This window comes from Triturus cristatus, chromosome 1_2 (genome assembly GCF_964204655.1).
Source record: "Triturus cristatus chromosome 1_2, aTriCri1.1, whole genome shotgun sequence".
Lineage (NCBI taxonomy): Eukaryota > Metazoa > Chordata > Amphibia > Caudata > Salamandridae > Triturus > Triturus cristatus.
Window position 1 is genome coordinate 357104519 of NC_140580.1, and position 20642 is coordinate 357125160.

The 20642-nt window shown below is 41.5% G+C and overlaps 1 protein-coding gene across 2 annotated transcripts in view; it reads left to right on the forward strand.

Moving 5' to 3' along the window:
- Window positions 1-20642, forward strand: part of CAMTA1 (calmodulin binding transcription activator 1) — a 3052768-nt gene that overhangs the window by 12666 nt on the left and 3019460 nt on the right. For both annotated transcript variants that reach the window (XM_085604480.1, XM_085604488.1), the window contains exon 2: window positions 8846-8964. In XM_085604480.1, coding sequence (XP_085460606.1) covers window positions 8846-8964 — 119 coding nt within the window. The remainder of the gene's footprint in view (window positions 1-8845; window positions 8965-20642) is intronic.

The following is a 20642-nucleotide window of genomic DNA, read 5'->3' on the forward strand; positions in this document are numbered from 1 at the left end:
AGATCATAGTAATAGAAAGGGTTTGAGATGAGAGAGAGAGTGAAGATATAGGTAACATTGATAGAGGTGTAGAGTGATGGTAGGGCAGAGTAAAGCTTTCAAGAGTAATTTTTTTCTTATACAATAAGACTAAAATAATTTTTTCAATACATGATTACTTAGAAAGGGGATATATGTGTATGGAATATAATATATTGAGATTTGTGTGTCTTTTTTTGTGGAGTAGTCAGAGAAGATAATGATGTAGTTTGCTGTGAAAGATTTGTATGAAATGTAATGGTCTTGTAATTGTATTTAACGCCCAGTGACCTGTATTAAAAAATAACCTTTGTGAAGCACCAAATATCTGAGAACCAATAACATTTCATTAGTAGAAGTAAGAACATCGTTTTTGATTTTTACTGTCCTAGCGCTTAAATTTTATGATCCATTTTTCTTCCTATGAGAGGGTGAGGTGTTTGAAGTATGGAAAAGATTATACAATTAAAATTCAGTATTGCATGTTATTAAGTACAAACTTGAATGTCTTTAAAACTGTGTATTAATGGCAAGTTATTTGGGAAGCAGGAATTGTATTTTTATTGATCGTTGGCTTTTGCTTATTTTCAACTTAACCCCCCTGCATCAGATTTATCCGTGTCCAGTTTAAATTTAAGCTCAAATTAACCATGTAATAGAAAATATAAGATTTTTTTTTAAAAATGTCAGTTACTGTTGTCACTTTGTTTTGCTGTGGCTTTATTTCTTGACTTGTGGAAAATAATTTTGTAGTTGCTGCATGGCAGTGGTAATATGTTAAAATTAGTTCTGGCGGAAGTATAAAGGACTTACTAAGGACCCAGTTATGGTGTTAAAAGTACTGCTTGCTACAGAATTTACCATGGCATACCTCTTCACAATCCCACGGATGGCTATGGTGAATACGATCCACAGCATGCCCTATGTCTTACAAGATGTCCAAATATGGTTCAAACCTTGGTTTGTAACATTCTTTTTGATTCTAACAAGACTTTAGAACCCCTAGAGGGGAGTCTGGTGTCCCTCAAACACAAATTACATATCTGTGACTTGATTACAGATTCAAAACCAGATTTAGTTAATTACCGGAATTTGGCTGAAAGCATCCACTGTAGCGGAAATTGCTGCAGCCATCCCTATTGGTTATAAGATTTTGAAATGTGACATGGAGGACTGCCCAGGTGGAGGCGTTGCTATTATTTTTAAGGACTTTCACGTGTGGCGAAATTTAAGCTCATATCTAAGGGCTGTGAGATGTTGGGCTTCCAGCTTGCGCACAAAAAAACGAATGCTGCTCGGCAGTACGGTGCTCTATAGACCGAATGGTCACAACCCTTATATAATGAAGAACCTCCTCTCTCACTTAGCCTCTAAGTGCGAAGCATGACCATAATTAGGGATTTTAGCCTACATTTTGACAAAGAGAAGGATGAGCTATGCAGGCATCTTGAAAATGATATAGTCTCCAGTTTCATCAATGTAAATTGTAAATTGATACTTGTATAGCGCACTACTCACCCGCAAGGGTCTCAAGGTGCTTGTACGAATACCGCTGTGGAACCCATCCTGGCTTTCCCTGTGAGGCGTCAACTCCTGGGCACCCCCAAGGTGGAGGCCAGGCATCCTTAGCGTTGTGGGGGCCGTTGTGGAGATTAAGCAAGCTATTGCCCAGAGTTGCAGAGTGGGACTCCATGATTAGAATGGCACAGAGGCGAGAATTATCAGGTCCGTGGAATTTTTTGAGCCCAAGACCCACCGAGGCGGGGAATTGAACCCTGGTCCCGGGCTAGACCTCTGCATCAGGGTCTGCCGCTCTAATCATTGAGCCACACTTCTCCACTGGGTGACTGGTGCTACCCATAGAGCTTGCCATACACTGGATCTTGTGTTCTCTAACATCAAAACAACAATCTCTGGAATCGCTCCATTAACTTGGACCAACTTTTTTAATTACAGTTTTGGTTACTCTTCCTCAGGGTAATACTAGTCCTCTAATCCTAAGAGCGTGGAGTCGCATTTCTGAGGGATGCTTTTCAAAACACTTTATTCTTCCACAGGAGGAGGCAGAGGCACCTCTTATTAAGCAGACTGAATCATTAAATGAGGCAGTCTTGACAAGTGTGCTCCCTTGAAAGTTAAAAAATCTTCCAGAAGACGTCACTCGGAGTAATGGTATTCATTGGAATTAAAAACAACCAAAAGGAAATGTAAAAGTCTTGGGGGGGGGGGGGGGGGGGGGGGAAAGTGGAGTTTTGCGAGGGAAGAAAACAATTTTATTGATATAAAGAAGCCCTGAAAAAGTATCATAAAGCCCTGAAGAGAATAGCGTCCCTTCTCAACAGTTATTTAGAATTGTTAAGGAGCTTGCTAAGCCTGACTGTATAGCTTCTTCCGTTCCACCTACTGAGGCTTTTTATGAGGATTTGGGGAATTATTTTACAGATAAAATCCACAAGCTATACTCTACCTTTTTAGACCCAACAATTGTTAGAGGAGCCTTTAGGGCCCTGTGTGGGTTCTCACCCTGAAGCCAGTGCCCAATTGGCTACCTTGAATAAGATTATAGACTAGCAGGTCTTGAAGCTGATGAGGTTAAATTTTGCTCGCCTAGTATCTATTTTGTCCCCATTTTACTTGCATTTTTAATCCACCTTTTGAGGAGTCAATCTATCCTGAGGCTTGGAATGAAGTGATTTTGTTACCTTTGCCTAAGAAACCTGGAATCGATGCTGCTGTTCTTGCCAATTATCTGCCTATATCTCTTCTTCCATGCATGTCTAAAATCCTGGAGAAAGCGGTGAATAGACAATTGTTTAATTTTCTTGAAACATACAACCTATTATATCCCTCTCAGACTGGCTTTCGTGCGAAGAATAGCTCAGAATCTACATTGATGGCTATATTAGATGACATCAGGCTAACTGTAGATCAGGGCAAAGTCTCATCCTGATCCTGCTTGAGCTCTCGGTGGCCTATGATACGGTCTCGCACGGTCTGCTAATTACCAGACTACATGAAATTGGTGTACATTCAAAGGCTCTTCATTGTTTGAGCTCTTTTCTGAAAAACAGATCCTATACAGTGCAGCTCGGCAATTTCCTCTCCCACTCCCATAAAGCGACTTGCACAGTTCCACAGGGCTCTACTTTTTTAAACTTTAAATATGCCAACGACACTCAGTTGACTTTATCGCTGGAGGTGGACGGTGAAGAATAAAAGTAAAGCTGAAAAAATGCCTTACCAAATTAGCAGGATGGATGGCTAGACACTGCTTAAAATTAAATGCAGACCAAACAGAGATCCAGCTATTAAGTGGGGCGCATGTATTCCGGGATTCCGCCTTGTGGCCGGTCTCTTTAGGGGACAAATCATTTAAACACATTTTTTATTAAAGCTGACCACGTTATTGCTTTGGGTGGGTTTTTCCCCCAGTTGATGTCCCAAACAGGCGAGGCTTCTCTGGGAATCACCCTCATTGAGTTTTGCAACATTAATGCTAAAACTATGGCCTCACTTCACATGGGCACTGCATACTAAACTTTCTTGGAAATCTATTTTTGGGCGTAGGCAAAGAAGTTGGTCTCTACATAGAGTAGTAAATCCTACCATAGAACTTGATACTTTTGTAGTCACATGTTTCATGAGCTCCCTTCGCAAATATTCCCAAAAATCCTTTGCTTCCATGCCAGTTTATAAGGAACACATTAAGACAAACTGAACGTTGGTGTAATTGTGGATGATTCTCTTTCAATGCAAGATCACATCGAGGCCATTTGTGGCAAATCTTTTGGTATTTTAAACCTATTGAGAAAGCTGTTCAAATGGATCCTAATTGCCTGGAGGAAAACCATAGTTCAGGCCCTGATTATTAGTCGCTTGTTCTATAGCAATGCCCTTTTTGTGGTCATGGCAGATTACCTGTCTACAAGATTACTGGTGATCCAAAATGTAACTGCTAGGACTGGTTAAATGACTAAAGTTAACATTTTGTGTGGTTGTAAGCTGAAGGTAGGCAGACATTGAGAGACCGTTTCACAAACTGCACTTTGTCGAATGTTTTTTGATTATTGCAAAAGCTACTACACACTTTAATTTGTAGAGTCTTACGCCAGTGATTTACCTATACTTGTGTGCAGATTTCTCTGCCCAAACTGTGGAGTCTCTGCACATATAAGAAAAGGTTTTAGTACTAAGTGTGGGAGGGACATAGGAGTGTGGCTTGAAGACTGGGCATACTTAGTACCAGGGGGGGGGGGGGGAGTAGGGAGGAGCAAGAGGTTTGGGGGTGGTTCAGAAAGGGGTTTAGTGTGAAATGCTACGCACGCAAGCGTAAGCTAATTGCAATACTCTGGGTGGAGAATTGTAACTTACACTTTTGTAGTAAGTTTCCAATCCAAGTCTGTTAATAAGTTTTAAACTTACTCCAAAGTGTAAACTTGCTCAAGTTTGTTACCTCTGAACCAGGCCCTACGTCCTAAGGTATTGACTTGTGGGCAGTGGCTATGATTTAGAATTGGTAATCCTATCAGTCTGGTAGCAGTGTTTTGAAGTGTTAGTGGTACTTCTAAAATTGGGTCTAAAGGTATAACTTGAGGATGGCACTATTTCATTCTTGTACCAAAATAATAAAACTACTCCAATAAACTGCCTCCACAGTATTAATAATAAGATTATCACCACAATGTTCTAACCGGTCAGAACCATCGATTCTACGTTATTTTAAGACTTCTCAAAATCTCACGATTTTAGAAAATAGAGGCATGTGCATGGTGCCCCGCTCTTGCGAGGTCAAGACCTTCACCCTTTGAACACAACACTGATCGCTCACAGTGTAATGTTCACCTGCCTCGGCTTTCTGTGGTGCACTCTCTGGGCACTGCTTCAAAGCATATGTGGCTGTTATTGTTTAAACAGTGGTTTCAAAATAAGTTATTTATGGGTATTAGCTTTCCGCTGCTAACTTTCTGCCATATGTCTCGTATAACTCACATAAATGGAATGATGTTGATAGGAGTCATCAGTCTTTTTTGGTGGTGTCTAGTAACCTTGAGTGTGGGAAGGGTGATCTCGAGTTAGTTAACATAAGAAAATGCCCCTTTTGATAAGTGGTTATTCAGTGCATACTAGAAAACGCCCAGGTTGAGTATGTTCCTTGGAGAATGACTGAGATTGTTCCCGAACCTTGAACCATAAAGTTGAATGGATTGCCCCTTTTCTTTTTGGTTGTACATCGCTTGAACAGTCTGTAGTTTACCGGTTTAATGTAAAGACCAGAGATGTAGGGAGACCACAACCTTTTATCGCCATTATCCAGCAAAGGTGGGACCGTCTTCTATTGCTGTTTTAACCCATTATCCAGCAAAGTCACTGCAGACAAAGTGTATGGTTTTGTCTTTAATTCTTTGGGGTACTGAGAGCCAGCGGAGTTCTTTCAGGGTAGGGCAAAATCATCACATTTACTCAAACTTTGGCAAAACCTAGCTGCTTCATTTTGGGTTGCCTAAAACCTAGTGTTTCAGGGGACACCTGTGCCATTGTCATAAAAGCCCAGCTGGGATATGACAAATGCTTTAGTATGGTAAAGTTAATTCCTTGACATATTGGGAGAACCTTTCTCAACGTCGCGATGAGCACCCTCCCTTCTCTTGCAAACGAGCTCACATTCACGTCTGGATTCTGGCACACTTGATCCAGGACACCATCAGACTGCGAAATAAGAAGAAACAAGCATTTGCAATGCAATAGGTCTCGCATTTACGCGAATTTTAGCTATTGGCATTGTAAATAACGATGCCTTTTAGTTGTTTTAAAAACCAGAACCTAACTAAAAGGCATTGTCATTTACAATGCCAATAGCTCAAATTGCGTAAATGCGAGACCTAGTGCATTGCAAATGCTTGTTCAGCTTAGTTATGAATTTGTCGCATTTTTCACATTCATCTGCTGCGTAAGACTCTAAATCCTACCAGGCGTCACATACTTTAAGATTATTTCCTTTTTCTTTGACACGTATGTCCTTAGTACATTTAAATGAGGACTGTGTCTTCTCACCGTTCAGAAGAACTGATGTACCACCAATACGTTTACCTAAAGCTTTGTAAAATGCAACTGCCACCAAACTTGGCACAAACTCCACGAAAAAAGGATTATTCAGCAGATCATAACAGAATTTCACGAACCGATTTTAAAAGTGGATCATTTGGCGAACCATTAAAGATGAAAACCGCTGTAAGCTCAAGGGACTACATAATGACGGTGACACAAGGAAAAAAAATGGAGGGAGGTAAGGAAAGCAAAGCTTTAACACTAGCAACCTAAATCAAGTTCAAACTGCTAACACTGGTGCAGATGGCCACTGATTTTGCAAGGACGATGCGCCCGATGCACAGCTCAAGATGCCTACAGTCACCAATAGCTGTATGGAAAAGAGAATGGGTGCACGTAGGCCTTCTTTTACATCGCTGAAAGCCTGCAAGTCCTGGGTGCTGTAAGGACTGGGTTTACTAACAGCAGGACGATTGCTAGAGGGTGCTACAACACAGCTGTCAGCATTCACTTGACTGGCTTGGTACACGGAGTATCTTACACTGCACAGGTGCTTCGTGCAGGTTAGGTTTCAAATCATTTCGGCTGTTATGGTACCCTTCCTATAACCTAGCTTACAAGAAGGTAAACTAATAAACGTTTCAGTTGTGCAACTTGCACATATAAAAAGAACATGGAAATATACCTTCACTTAACAATGGGTCACTCAAAAAGGGCACCAAACAGCTATGCAATGCGCCACGCAAACCAGCATTAAACATCTTCAAAAACTCTTGCAGCCTCGCAACCTGGAGCACTGTGACCATGGCTCTGACTGCCACAGTTGGGAACGAAACTCATAAATGCTTGTCCAACTTGAAATTTGTATTGGAATGCCCAGGAACTGCTGCAAATCTGGAGGGAACAAAATAGAAAGTGGGTCTGTCACTTGAAGAACCAGGAGCTTCTCCCTTGGCTAGTACATGTAGCCAATTGACTTCAATAACAAAGCCTCACACTTTAGTAGCCTTTCACCCCCTCAAAAAAACTGTCATGTAAGCATCAATATTGCCTGCCCTGGAGGCCTCAATAACCAAAGGTACATGAGGAAACGGGGGGAGCTGGGTGTACCTAGTGACAACAGCAAGTGTAACAGATGTAATCAACCAACATCCCTGGAGCCTGGCTTTGCTGATGCTCGCAACGTTGTTTATCTAGGGGGGCACTCACCGGAGTTCTGGTCTCGGGGCCACCGGTAGTAGTTGGCCAGCACGACTATGAGCCCCACGAAGGATGTGAGGAAGTAGAAGAAGGTGTTGTCGTTGTCATCATACTGGAACTGCTGCCCAGCCATGGCGACTCCTCCGAGGGGAGCAGGGCAGGGGGGTGCGCACTCACTGACGCAGAACCAGCGCCTTGAGCCAACAACTGCACCAACGCACAGTAGAGGAGATAAGCGCAGCCGATGCTTTACACGCATTTCTCGCCTTCCGTCACAAACGCCCGACGAACGGAAAGGCTGCAGTCGCACCGAAGCAAAGGGAGCCAGAGAGAAGGAGCAACAAGACCCGCGCGTGCTCCTGGGAGAGCGTGAGGAAAGCCAGATGGCGCCTCTGCTCGTAACTGTGCGCATGACCGCACGCTCTATGCCACCCAAAAAGCTGTGGTCTGCTTTTTAAAGCCCACTCACTAAATGTCTCGCCAGGCAGCGCATGCGCTGGCTCAGGCGAGACCTAAAAAGGGAGCAGTCCATTTCCAGCTATGCACCCAGGATCTGGAACAATATACCTGTATCCATCGGGACAGCCCAAACGCATTGCAATTTAGGAAAGAGGCAAAAACGTGCCTCTTTTTAAAGGATACTACAGTACAATCCATTAACTCTCCTCAACTCGACTTCCTTACTTATAACCCTTGAAATTAAGCTGGTCTTTGACCATATACAGTGCTCTGCTGCATTTGAGTTTAGTTTGCACCATAGCAATGCCACATACATACGTAGGCTACAAGCTAGCTTGTGCTGTGACAGCTTACATCTGTTTTGAGGAGCAGAAGGACATCGCTGACCCAGACCCCAATATTTCTCACGCATCTCCCAGTCTCTACGAGATTATTTGACAGTTCTACATGAATTGCACAGGTCAGCCGATGGGAAGCCTAAACACATTTATTTTCTAATGTTCTGGGGTATGCTGCTAGTGAGATTCGTATTACTGATCTCATACTCTGAAAAGTTCAAATAAATATCTGTACTTAATAAATAGCTGGCTTACAAAGTCGTTCTCATGTCATTGGGTCATTTTTTGGTGCATCCTTACAGTTTTTAAATAGGAAATACTCCGTTAGTTTTTTTGGTTCATTACACATAGTGAAGAATGTTTCATATTTTAGATAATTGATCATGTTGATTTTGCAGTCTGTATTCCTTAAGTGCATACAGTCATGGTGTCCGTAGTTTACAAAATGTAAACTAGATTTGTTACATTTAGAAAAAATTGTAATTGCCAGTGGAGGACTTTTTTTTTTTTTTTTTTTTTTTATCCATATATTTCAGGTGTTTAATACTAGCTTAGTTGGCCTTAACTAGGACCCAAATGTAAAAATCATAAATTAATTTATTTTTATACCAAAGAAAATCAAAGTCCTAGGTAAGTTTGCATCTCCAGTGAAATATTTTGTGACGACAATTGTATAAATAGTCAAAAAATTCTCCTCATTTTGCTCAAACTACATCTCTCAATTAAGACCGCATTAATTTATTGAAAAGTTGGACTCAATTTTTTTATCTTTTGTTTTCATTTAGATGATCATGGAAACAGCAATGGCAGCCATGTAAAGATCTTTTTACCGAAGAAGCTGCTTGAATGTCTACCAAAATGTTCAAGTTTACCAAAAGAACGACACCGATGGAACACCAATGAGGTAGACACTGATTCTCTTTTGAGGAAACTGTTTATGGATGCGTTGGAGCATGAATCAAAACGAAGTTCTTTATTTTACTTTGTGTTTGTGTATTTCTAGACTATTATACCTTGTTTTTCAGGCCATGTGATATTTGGAAATGGAAAATCTAATAGCATGTCTAGGACTTGCCAGAGACCTAGCTAACCATGTGTACTGGGCTTAAGTGTCATTTCTTTTGTTGAATGAGTTTGAGTAAATATGCATGCTTTTCTTGACTGGCCTTAAACTATAAAGTTACATAGCGCTCTTAGAAGTGAAAATACGCTGATTTTGTTTTTGATAAACTGGTTTGACGTCCTCTTGGAATCGCATGCATACAAAATGCATGGATTTCTTCTTCGAGATTTGATTTGGCTAAGACTAGAAATGTTAAAACATGATCACCACCAAACCTGGTGCACTTTGGATGAATGTTAAGAAGGAATTAAGTTATGGCTTGAATTGCTTTAGGAGTATATTTGCAGATTCACTGCATATTTAGCAATATTAACGATCCCTAGAGATACTGTTTGACTGGCATTTTTAGGAGCCACTATCAGAACCCTTTACATATAATAATTAGGATGTTTCATTGGTGTTGGGGTAAACTGCGGTTTGCTGTTGTGCCTATTCATTCTGACTGTAGACTGTTTTGAAGTTGTAATAAACATTTAGTGGTGGATAAGTGCACTAATAAATAGTCGTTTTCCATGAAAGGTTTGTCTTCCACAGCTTGTTGAGTCCCCAGTACACCTAGCCATCACAAAAGTCTGAAAATGCAATATTTGGTGGAGCTAGTATGCCCTACAAGGACATAGCAGTCCACTTCAACAATCTCCTGCCTAAAAACTCAGTTTAACGTTCTCCAGAACAAAAATGGTAATGCGATGAAATCTGTATTAAAGAGAAAAAATGTTTGATTCCCTTTTCAAAAGGAAGTTAATTTTGCTTTAGTTATTATTGAGGGTCTGGATGACAGTGTTGAAGTCTAGTTACTAGCTCTCTTGTGTATTGATGCGTGTATTCGGTGGGCTGCCCCTTTTAATTGAATGCCAGATAAAAGAAACTATATTCAAACATGAGTGTAAAACTAGGTTCAGAAGCATTCTAATCTTACTGCCATTGACTTGGATAAAGCTGGAATGAGTTAGATTATTTAGCTGTTAAGTTGTTCATGGTATTAATCTTTTTGTAAACACCTCCTTGCTGTATACTCATGTTATCAGACAGGGAGATGTCTATTTTGAATCTGCTTGTTCCTGTTTAGCTCTGTCCTTGATTAAATATTCATAAAACCCATCATATTAAATACATTTTAGTTATGCAGCAAGATAGTGTCAAAAACAAAATTCAGAAACGAAACGGGAGTAGGAGATTAAATACATCAACAAATAAAATGCCACAATCAAAAAACACTTCTATATGAGTTAGACCAAAACTTGAAATTTGCTGCAATGTGAAATGTTGGGAGTCAAAAATTTGAAGTGAATAAATACTTTGTGGTGGCTGTGGGGCAACATCCTTTTCCATTACTTGGTAAGATTAGTTGCCGCGAGCATTCATGTTTTTGCAACGCGGGTGCTATTTGTTTTTTTTCCCTGGCAGCCTCTCAAAGCATTTGGTAACATCACCCACTGCTATTTGGGGGGGGGGGGGGAGGGGCGATTATACATGTCTTTTCATTTAGCCAAAGAGAACTTGAAATGGTGTATGTCCAGCTTTTATGCAGCCGTCTGTAATTTAAAGAAACCTTAACTGCCTCTCCAAAATTAGCAAAGAAGTTGTTAAAAACAAAAGTCTAGATTAGGTTTTAAAGGGGTGTAAGAGTAAATAACTATATTGAGGGATCCCCTGTCATCATTCTTTATTTTTCATACAAACAAAAACGGTTATATCCAAGGCATGGGTACCCTTTTAAAATAGTCATGTAGTCTGCCTTTCGTTTCCTGTGCTTACGCTACTGGAAGTAGGACTTGAGTTTTCACCATCAGTCTTGGACCCAAAGGCTAAGTTGAAATGTGTAATTGACTATCTATGCTGTATCGTTTTGTTTAAGAAATAGAAAATTAAAACCTAGACTCGCGGTGTGAGGGAAAGGGGCAAAAAAGGATGAGTAGGACAAAGGAAAACAGTGAAGTGACAGCGAGAAAAACAGGAATGAAAATCTGCAAGAGTGATTAAATAAAGTAGTGGATGAAAATAGCTGCAGGAGTGATTACAAAAAAATAGATTATGTGGTGGAAGAAAGGGGCATGAGGTTTACTAGACACCAACTCCTTCAGTTCAAGAAGCTGCTATGCAGGTTCCTATTGTTCGTCGTGTTGCCTCCTACTTCAGCAGATCCCCAGCTGCTTATTTTGTCCCAATTCAAGGAGACCTGTTGGGCAAAAACAAGGAACGTGGTCGACCTACTAACTCGTGGCAGTATTGGGGGGGGGGGGGGGGGGGGAATTGGCAGTCTTTCAAGTGCAAAGAAACTGTTGGCCTACTATGTTATCTATAAAATCACTTTTTAGGAGGAGATGCAGAAACTTGAGAGAATTATGTTACGTCCAGAAAAAGGGGGACATCAGTGTTAACATGATTTATAAGTACCTTGCTAAGAATAACTTTTATGGCAGGGTTTCTAATAAGTCTAATTTATTTTAAGTTGTGATTTGTTTTTGTTTTTTAGACTGCTGCCATCCAAGTCTTCGGGAGAGCTTTCAGAATTGTTTTAATGGAGTTCTCTAATCCACAAGGATATACTCCCCATCCACACACTCTTAAAATCTAGAACATTATTCTGGTGCTGATTTTAACAGTGTTTAGCAGCTTTTCTGTTGCTTGTAGTATGGAGCTAGTTTAAGGTATTTAGATAAAGTGCAACTGTTACTTAGAACAACAGTTATTTGTGTTATGTAGCATCTACGACTTCTTAAACTAGTGCAAATGAGTTATTACTAATATCCATTTTAATGTTACTCGGTTTGCCGACCATCAGAAGGCTCAGGTTACCTTGCAGGATTCAGACTCCAAAAAGCAGGTGAAAACAGAGGTCGGGTTGGGGAGGGTGTTTTGCGACTCCTCACACTCCAATCTTACACCCTTCCAACAGCCCAGATCTCGTAAAGACTTGCTTAGGGTGGGTTATCCCTCTCTTGTCTGGGCCTTCCCATGAGGTAAGAGAAAGTGGAGTGCTGACCTAAATTTTGAATCCCACTCCATGTTGCAGTTGCGGGAAATCCACCATGGTACTTTAGAGATCATTGGGTAATAAATCTCGGGGATTTCGAATGGGTCACACTTATTCACCAATGTAATCCTTGGGTTTCCTTCTACTCGCCGTAGTTATAGCATGCTTTACTGTTTAAAACAGATCAATCAGTGCCCCTCCACCACCATTCCCTCCAAAAACGCTTCTGTAACTAGAAGCCTCAGTTAAACTGCCACCTCCTCTACAGGATAAAGAAAGCTTGCGCGTCTGGAACTTTGAGACAGTAGAGTGATAGTGCCAGTTGAACTGTGTGCCAACCTACTAGGTGACCGGGGGGAGGGGTTACTTAACAAGTAAGAGTTTGAAGACACTAGGCTGCAGTTGAGTTTCCATAGTGGGTTGAAAGGGCAGGCCGGGTTTTTCCCCTTCTAACTGAATGTCAAGATGGGGCTTTGGTTAAAAAAAAAAAAAGTGGATTCGTTCTCTTACAGCGTTAATGTGTTACTTAAATTTGATACAGTGGACACGTACAAGGTATGATCCTTGCAAACAGCTTATGAAACTTTGTTCGAGCGACACACCCCAGCTTCCTGTGATGATGAAGCCTAGTTACTCAACTAGCCCACTAACTGCTTGAAGACCAGACTGATGTTGAGCCTGAAGTAACTGGATCTGCTCCAGCCCTATCAAACGTTTGAAACCCCTTTCAAAGAGTCTTGCTCTGGGATACACTACCTTGTTGTGCTGGTTCCTTACAAAGAGAATAAGAGACAGCACCATAGAATCTACAGACTGTGTTGTGGAACACGTTCTTCTTGCGCGCACCTACATGATGACATTGAGGCATCTTTGTAGGCATTGTTTTTTGTTTTATTTTTGTTTAAAGCCATGCTCCTCACCATCGGGGATGCTGTACAGCAGGGCTAAAACCTATTCACAAATGTCTTGGGTCCCAATGGTGAGACCCATTGGTTTTGCGTTTATTTTGTGTATGATTTTATCTTCAAATGCGTTTTGGTGTTTAGATGAGAAGGAACATAAGGACAAGTGGGGACAGGATGTATGGATGGAGGAAGCAAAAGCTGTAATGGAAAGGGAAGGACAATGGTGAGCAGGAAATGGAAATAGAAGTGAGCGCACATTAGGAATCATTGGAGCATAGCAGTTAGATTTCATGGAACTCTGTACAAGACACACCCTGGTGCTCCAGGGAAAGTGCCTTGGGAGGCAGTATAATACTCAATCCCCGATGCTTTTCCGCCTTGTCTACAGACAGACTTATGCTGCCTCTCCACAGCGGGTCAATAATTTACCTGTGCGTCAGCTCCTGAAGAGCAACGTAATAGGAGACCTGTGATTTTTCTCAATTCCTTAGGTGATAGACCACCTGGAATGAAATGCGCTGGAGACAGCAGTGGAGCTCTCCATTTGGTGAGGAAGGCACTTGTCCCACCCAGTGTTGATTTAGCTGACTGCTTAGGTACTTATGCTTTGAGCTCAAGAAGGGCTGAGTTTGTGTTTAAGATATATCTTGGGCACCGAACCCTTAGTTGTTTTTCAGACTTGCTGGGGCTGTAACAAGAAGACTAGTATACAGAAAAGGGCCCCTAGGGCGAGTGTGCTGCCTGCGCTGTAGTGAATGTTTGGAAAACCTTAAAACTGCAGGTTCACGTGGTCATGGAAAGCTCTGATGAATTAAGAAACTGGCCGTGTTTCTGAGCGTTTTGCAGCTTGCCTCTATCTGGCATGAAAATATGAGGTCATGTCGTCATTGCACTTAAAATGTGTGACCATCAAATGGCTTTGCTGTGAAAATTAGTCCGTAAATCATTCGTGTTAAATAATTGTGCACCTTTAGCTGGTGATAGAGCTGCCTTTTAAGAATGATTACATTTTTCGCTTATATTTACCACTGTTAATGCACACCTTACTAATCAGTCAGCCATGCCTTGCTGTCAAGAGTGCTTCGGCACTTTGCTTGGAATCCTCTCTCCCAAGCCACTTTTCTTGCTTTCATTCTGGACTTTTACTACGGGGCCGCACATTCTGCGCAGAAGAGGCCAACAGCAAATTACTGACATGGAAACTAAATAGCAGTGTGCAGGAGGAGGATGTAAATACGCCCCTGTGGGTGGCGTTGGTCAGCCCGGTTTTAGCCAGCAAGTAATAACACGGGGTTGTTGGAGGTGAAGTGACTGAATGTGACTGATGGTGTAAACCAACCAAATAGTAATTAGATTTTCATGCAAGTATTTAGGCCCAGGTGAGCAGGCTGGCTTGGAGGAGGAGAATTGTGTGTGAAAGTACCGATGACTTATTGAACGCGGCTGCTGTTGAAAAGGGAACTTCATGTGGCCAAACAAGCACAGCTTTGAGAGGACCTGCAAGAGTGGAGGGACCAATAAGAACAAATGGTCAATATGGGTGCAAGTAGTGCGACTGCCACTGGGAGAGACATGAAGCAATGGGTACCCTGTGAAAAGTAGGAAATGGGAACATAGATCTGCTAAAGCTAGATCACAGAAAGCTAACGCATTAAAAAGATGTACATTAATTGCATTTTAGTTAGTATGGTAAGGGGAAAACTAACTACATGCTTCCTTGATGGACTCTTTAAAAACAAAAGGATGGACTTATAAAAAGCACCTAGCACTTGATAAACTACATGTGGTGCTGCATTAAGTCTACACTTTTTTGTTCGCTGATTTTTTTTTTTTTTTTTTTTTTTTTTTTTTTACTGTTTGAGTCCATGTTAAATTTGTAGTGGTGTTTAGTCTTCCTCAAATGTGTATACAACATGATTTTAATGTGTTTTTGTACAAAATACAGTTTCGTTTGCAAGTGTTCTAATAAGGTTGTGTGTCTTCGTATTTTGTTTTGCACGTCACTTTGTGTATCTATGCACCAAACTGTTAAATGTAAGTAGTATGTATTTTAAATAAATTGCACATAAGTAAATAGGGAAGGATTTCACAGCTATAAGGTCCTGTATATGTGCAGTGGACATTAAGATAAAGCCAAGTTGTTCGTTCGGAGACTGTTCTTGAAGTTATTACTTTCTTCTTTGAAAGTCTGTAATTTCGACATCTTAAAAACACAATACTGTATATGTTCATGTGTACAGAATCTAGTTTACCATAATGGCATATTTTCTGATTTAAGAAAAGTTACATTACATCATGGCATGTATCTTATGGGACCTCTTTGATGCTTAAAACTGAAATACATTCTCAAAATTAACTGCATCAATTTACTTGTGAACTGCAAGAAATCTACAATATAAAAGTCTCTGCCTCCTTAATAACTCTCAGTAGAGCAACTTAAGCTTTGCTAGCCTAGCTAATGTTTCTTTTGTAAGAAAGCTAAATGGTGCAAATATTTCATTGTTCAGAATCAATAAACATATAACCCTCAATCCCCTTGCGTACGTATTACTCTTAGCTCTCTTGCAATAAATGTTATATATTTTAATCTGTGGATGAAAGATGGGCATCATTACAATCGATTATGAATAGTTTTTCTCTTATCTTACCTTGCATTTTAGTTGGAATTACCTGCTTTGAATCGGTCACTTGTAGTATGCCACTTATGATTTTGCTGCTTAGTAGATTGACTGAATTGGAGACCAGAGCGCCCTGTGCTTTGTCTCTTAGTCTTACAACTGTTCTCAAGTCTTCCTTTTCCTCAATGTTTCGTTCTCCATGCGATTTTATTTATTTATTTTTTTCTGTAGTATTGCTATACATTGATTTTTTTTCTGCCACTGGCTTTCAGCTGTTTATGGGTGGCAGATGTCTGTAGCCTTCCCACTAGATTCTGTTGGGAACACCTGCAGGTGGACCCTTCTGTTCATTCTGCCCATTGTTGGCTAGTCCCTTTTGAAATTACCTTCAGCATAATCAAATTGCGGTTCACTTCAGAGGTCAGTGAAAGCTAGAAACACTCCCATAATGAATGACTTTCTGAAACGGGAACAACCTTAAATGGAAGATTGATGGATCCCCCAGCTTGGTACGTCTAGGAGCGATTGACCGCAGGAATGCTGGTGTGTTGCCGCATTGGTTGCCACCTTTTCTGCTGTAATGGATGGGAAGAATTCGTGCTGCCTTTCACTGCCCACCTGCCATCGTGGATTCGATTACAGTGCTCAAAACAGATTTTGATTGGGAAAAACAACACTAGTTAAAACATTAAAAATAAAGAGCGACCTGTGTTTTAAAATATTTTGTCCATATTTGGGAGCCTTTAAATATCTAAAAATAGGTTACGTCTGTAACTCAGTAAAAACAGGTGTTTGCTATGTAGGGAAGTCATATAAACTTTACATAGAATGCTTTTTTCGCTTAAAATAAAATGTGTTTGCGTTTGTTTGGGAGGCTAGGCAGATGCAGAACCACTGAACATTGATGTTTAACTCAGACTGCCCTGGCACCTGGTCAGAGCTCTGCACACTGCCTTTGGAAGAATCACTCGGGGAGCTGTCCAGGTGCAAGTCGGGCTCACCTGGAGATCAATGCCCAGCTAGGTTATTCAGATTATTGCCCCCCTGTTTTAATCCATTTTTGAATCCGATTTGGAACTCCTCCTTGAAAACTGGTATTTACCTAGTCGCCTGCAAACAATCATTTTTGCGACCTCTATTTAAGAAACCAGAGGCAGATCCAGCAGAGCTCAAGAATTTTAGACCCGTTTCCCTACTGCCAGCACCAGTGAAAATTCTGGAGAAGGTAGTCCAGAAGCAACTGGCATAATTCCTAGAAGGAACAGTCTCTTACATGACTCTCAATTGGGTTTTAGAGCTGGGTACAGCAGAGACCACGCTCCTTGAAGTCTCTGAAACGGTACATGAATCTGTGGACCAGGGCGCCTCAGTGATGCTGGTGTTACTTGACCTGTCCACAGCGTTCGATTCTGTGGCCCACCCGATTCTGCTTGCGAGATTGAGACCAATAGGCGTGTGGAGAACAGCCCCGTCTTTATTTCAGTAGTTCCTTGAGAATCGATTGCAGTGCTTTTGTTTCCTCCCAGTAAACCCCTTGTTTGAGGGGTACCCCAGGGTTCGTAGGTGAGCCCGCTACTATTCACTATCTACCGTGTCCCGCTGGCCACCCTAGTGGAGACATGGGGTGTGAGGGTTGTCTCCTATGCTGACGATACACAGTTGGTGTTCTTTTTCAAAGAACACTCAAAGGCGGCCTTTCGCAAGTTTAAGATATGCCTGTAACACATTTCGGCCTGGATGAATGAGAATTGTTTAAAGCTTAATGTTGAGAGAACTGAGGTCTTGTTTTTCAGTAGCGCTGCTCCTCCACCGTCTAGCATGTGGTAGCCCTCCGAGCTTAACCCATACCAAAGCCAGTGGAATTGGCCAGAAATCTGGGGTTTAACTTTGATAATGACATCTCATTCAAGACGCAGGTGCGCCACGTCTCTTCCACGTCCATCTGGAAGTTAAGAGCTCTCTGGAAATTTTGAAATCTCCTACCGGAAGTCTGTAGGAAGACAACGGTCCATGCCCCGGTAACTTCTCAGCTGGACTATGCTATTAGCCTGTATTTGAGGCTGCTAGATACCTTGTCCGCAGGCTGCAGATAATACAGAACACTGCGGCCAGGCTGATGAGGCGGGTGCTGCTTTGTCACCATATTTCCCCTCATTTGCGGCAACTACATTGGCTTCCTGTTAGCAGGAGGACTGAGGTTAAGTCGCTCACTCTGGCCTATAGAGCCACCAGGGCCCAGGTTATCTCAGGAAGAGATTGCAAGTAAACCATTAACCCTCATGAGACTTCTGCGTGCTCCTTGCTTTTTTAAAGCCAGGATAGGTGGCAGTTCCTTTGTGGTGAAAACAGCGAAACTGTGGAATGCTCTCTGTCACCTCCATATGCTGGACTCTGAACAGGCCTTTAGGAAAGCACTAAAAACAAATGAACCAGATGTTGACCCCCACCCCCTACTGAGTCCGCAACTAGCGCCGGGACACCTCCGTTGAGGTAGCCATGCGCTTTATAAGCTGCACTATTATTATTATTATTATTCTTATTAACATTTTCTTCTCAATAATAATAATAAGTGATGTGCTTTCAAAATGAAGAACACCATTTCGGCCAAAAACGAAAGAATTCCGCTATGATATCACTTGTTCCTGTCATGTTCTCGGCAAAATTACTGTATATTTAACTAGAATGTTTGAGTTACCAGATGTATTGCAATCCATGTCCCTTGGGCAACTTCATTCTTTGATCGTAACCAACCAAAGGTGGAAATTACGCTTTTCCAAATAGTGTGTGTAAGGTACTTGAGTCTCCTTTCAACTCCTTGTGCACAAGTGTTTTTTTGGTGTTCTCAATAAAAGAGCGCATTCGTTTTCTCAAAATGCGTATATTAAAGAAATAAAAACTGGTTGCTTGTGAAGTCCTAAACTCTAAATTTTTGTACTTTTTAAATCGTGGAGTATCTTTGGTGTTAGGGCAGCTGGTGACCGGGGGAAAACTAATATTTAACACTTTATTTTAAAGTTTCCAACATCATAATCCTCCACCATACAGAGTTCCAACAATCAATGTCTCGACTACAATCGTCTGAACACATAGAAACATAGGCTCTTATGTTTCTATGTGTTCTCTAACATCAGCCCCACTATGTTCTTTACATGGAGACCGGAAACAACACAGATATTTAGACCTTATAGTTGAATGCTTACAGTAAATTGAGAGGTGCCTAGGATTGTCGACTGAACTTTCTCATACCTCTCTACGCTATTTTATCGGGTCGCAGTTGTTGATGGATCATCTGTGGGCACAGACACTTACTCAGCCTAATGTAGGAAGCACATTTTTAGGGACACACACACACACCCCTTTGCCTGAATTGGATAGGCATCCGTTCCCAGTAAGAATCTGTTTCATACAATATGTGCAGGGCCACTGGAATTATGCCACAGGGGAGGGCCAAATTATGTGACCAGGGTGAAAAAAGTATGCTGCAAGGATAGGCAAATTATGCCACATAATGCGGCACGTTTAGTGATGGTGTTACTTCATTATTTTGTCATTTTCAAACTTGTTAACGTTGTCTGGTCATTGGTTGCACCTCATTAGTACCAGTTTAACACCCATTTATAGCAATAAGCAACAAAAATGTAATTAGTCAACCTTTGCAAAGGGCCTTCCACGGAAAAGAAACTCGTTTTGTTGCATATTTAGTAACTTTTGAACCGTTTGAGCTAGAAACAGTCTTTTTTTTGTTTTAACATCTGCAGATTATGTGGCAGAAAATGGATTGTGTCATATGTGGCAAATCTATATCTATGCGAAAATAGCAGCACCCACACAATTGCATATTTCCAGTGGACCTGACTGGAATATCTTTCAGCAAGGCGTTAACTTTTGGAGGTGGGCGCTTCGCAAGCAGTAGCACCAACACTATACATTTCCTCACTGTTCAGGGGGGTGTTTCTCTTTCATGTAGCTAGTAAAGTTATAAGTGATGTTGTCGGGACCATGAGCCCAATCATTTAATTGAGGAACTGCACAGAGTATGGCATTATGGCAGTAGTGCCGCGACAAATGTAGGAACGCAGAATTTTGGGGCCCACATCTAGCACAGTGCGAGTTGTCTTTTAAGCCCAGTCTATGTAGTGATTTAGGAATATAATGTATCCTATATTATGAGTCAGTCCATGTTTTTAATTTGTGGAGAGTACCCTGTCGGAGAGCAAAAAAACGTACATTGTTCATCGGTAAAAGGCCCATCTAAGTTGACGAGCCATTTGGCCTTCGTCTGAGGGACACTTGTTGGTGTTTGTGTTCTCTGCTATACCAGGATACTAGTTTAAGAGGAAGCAAAGTCTATCGGTGTCACCAATATGACAAACGTAAGTGGGAGTCGAAAATACAAAATGTCAGCATGGGTCTATCCAGGATCATATATCAACCAGCCAGAGGAACGTATCCCCTAGATGTAAATCCCTGAGAGATAGCAATATAAATCCGTATTTATAAAGCGCAAGTTACTCGCCCTTGCGGGTCTCAAGGCACTGGGGGCTGTCGTGGAAATTAAGTGAGCTATTGCCCAGAGTCACATGGTGCTGAGCTGCTGCCAGAGCCGGGGATCGAACCGTGAGCCCTGTGCTCCTAAGTCAGCTGCCCTGGCTGTTGCACCCCACCTCTGCACATATACATACAGTGGGTTCACTAGTAAGATATAACCTGGGATAGTGTGACCAAGGTATTCCCGGTGCATACACATTAGCATTTCAGGCTCTGCCATTAATCTTGTCCCAGGCCCAGACAGTGCATCTAATTGTAGTTTCTTCTATAGGGTGCTTGACTCGTGAGAAAATAACTGTATTAGAAGAGTCTGGGTTGGACTTACCAGCCTCCGTTCTAGTGTGCAGTTAAAAGGGCTTAGGGTGTTGTGAATAGCTTGCATGGTAGGCCTTTGCGCATAAATGATCAACT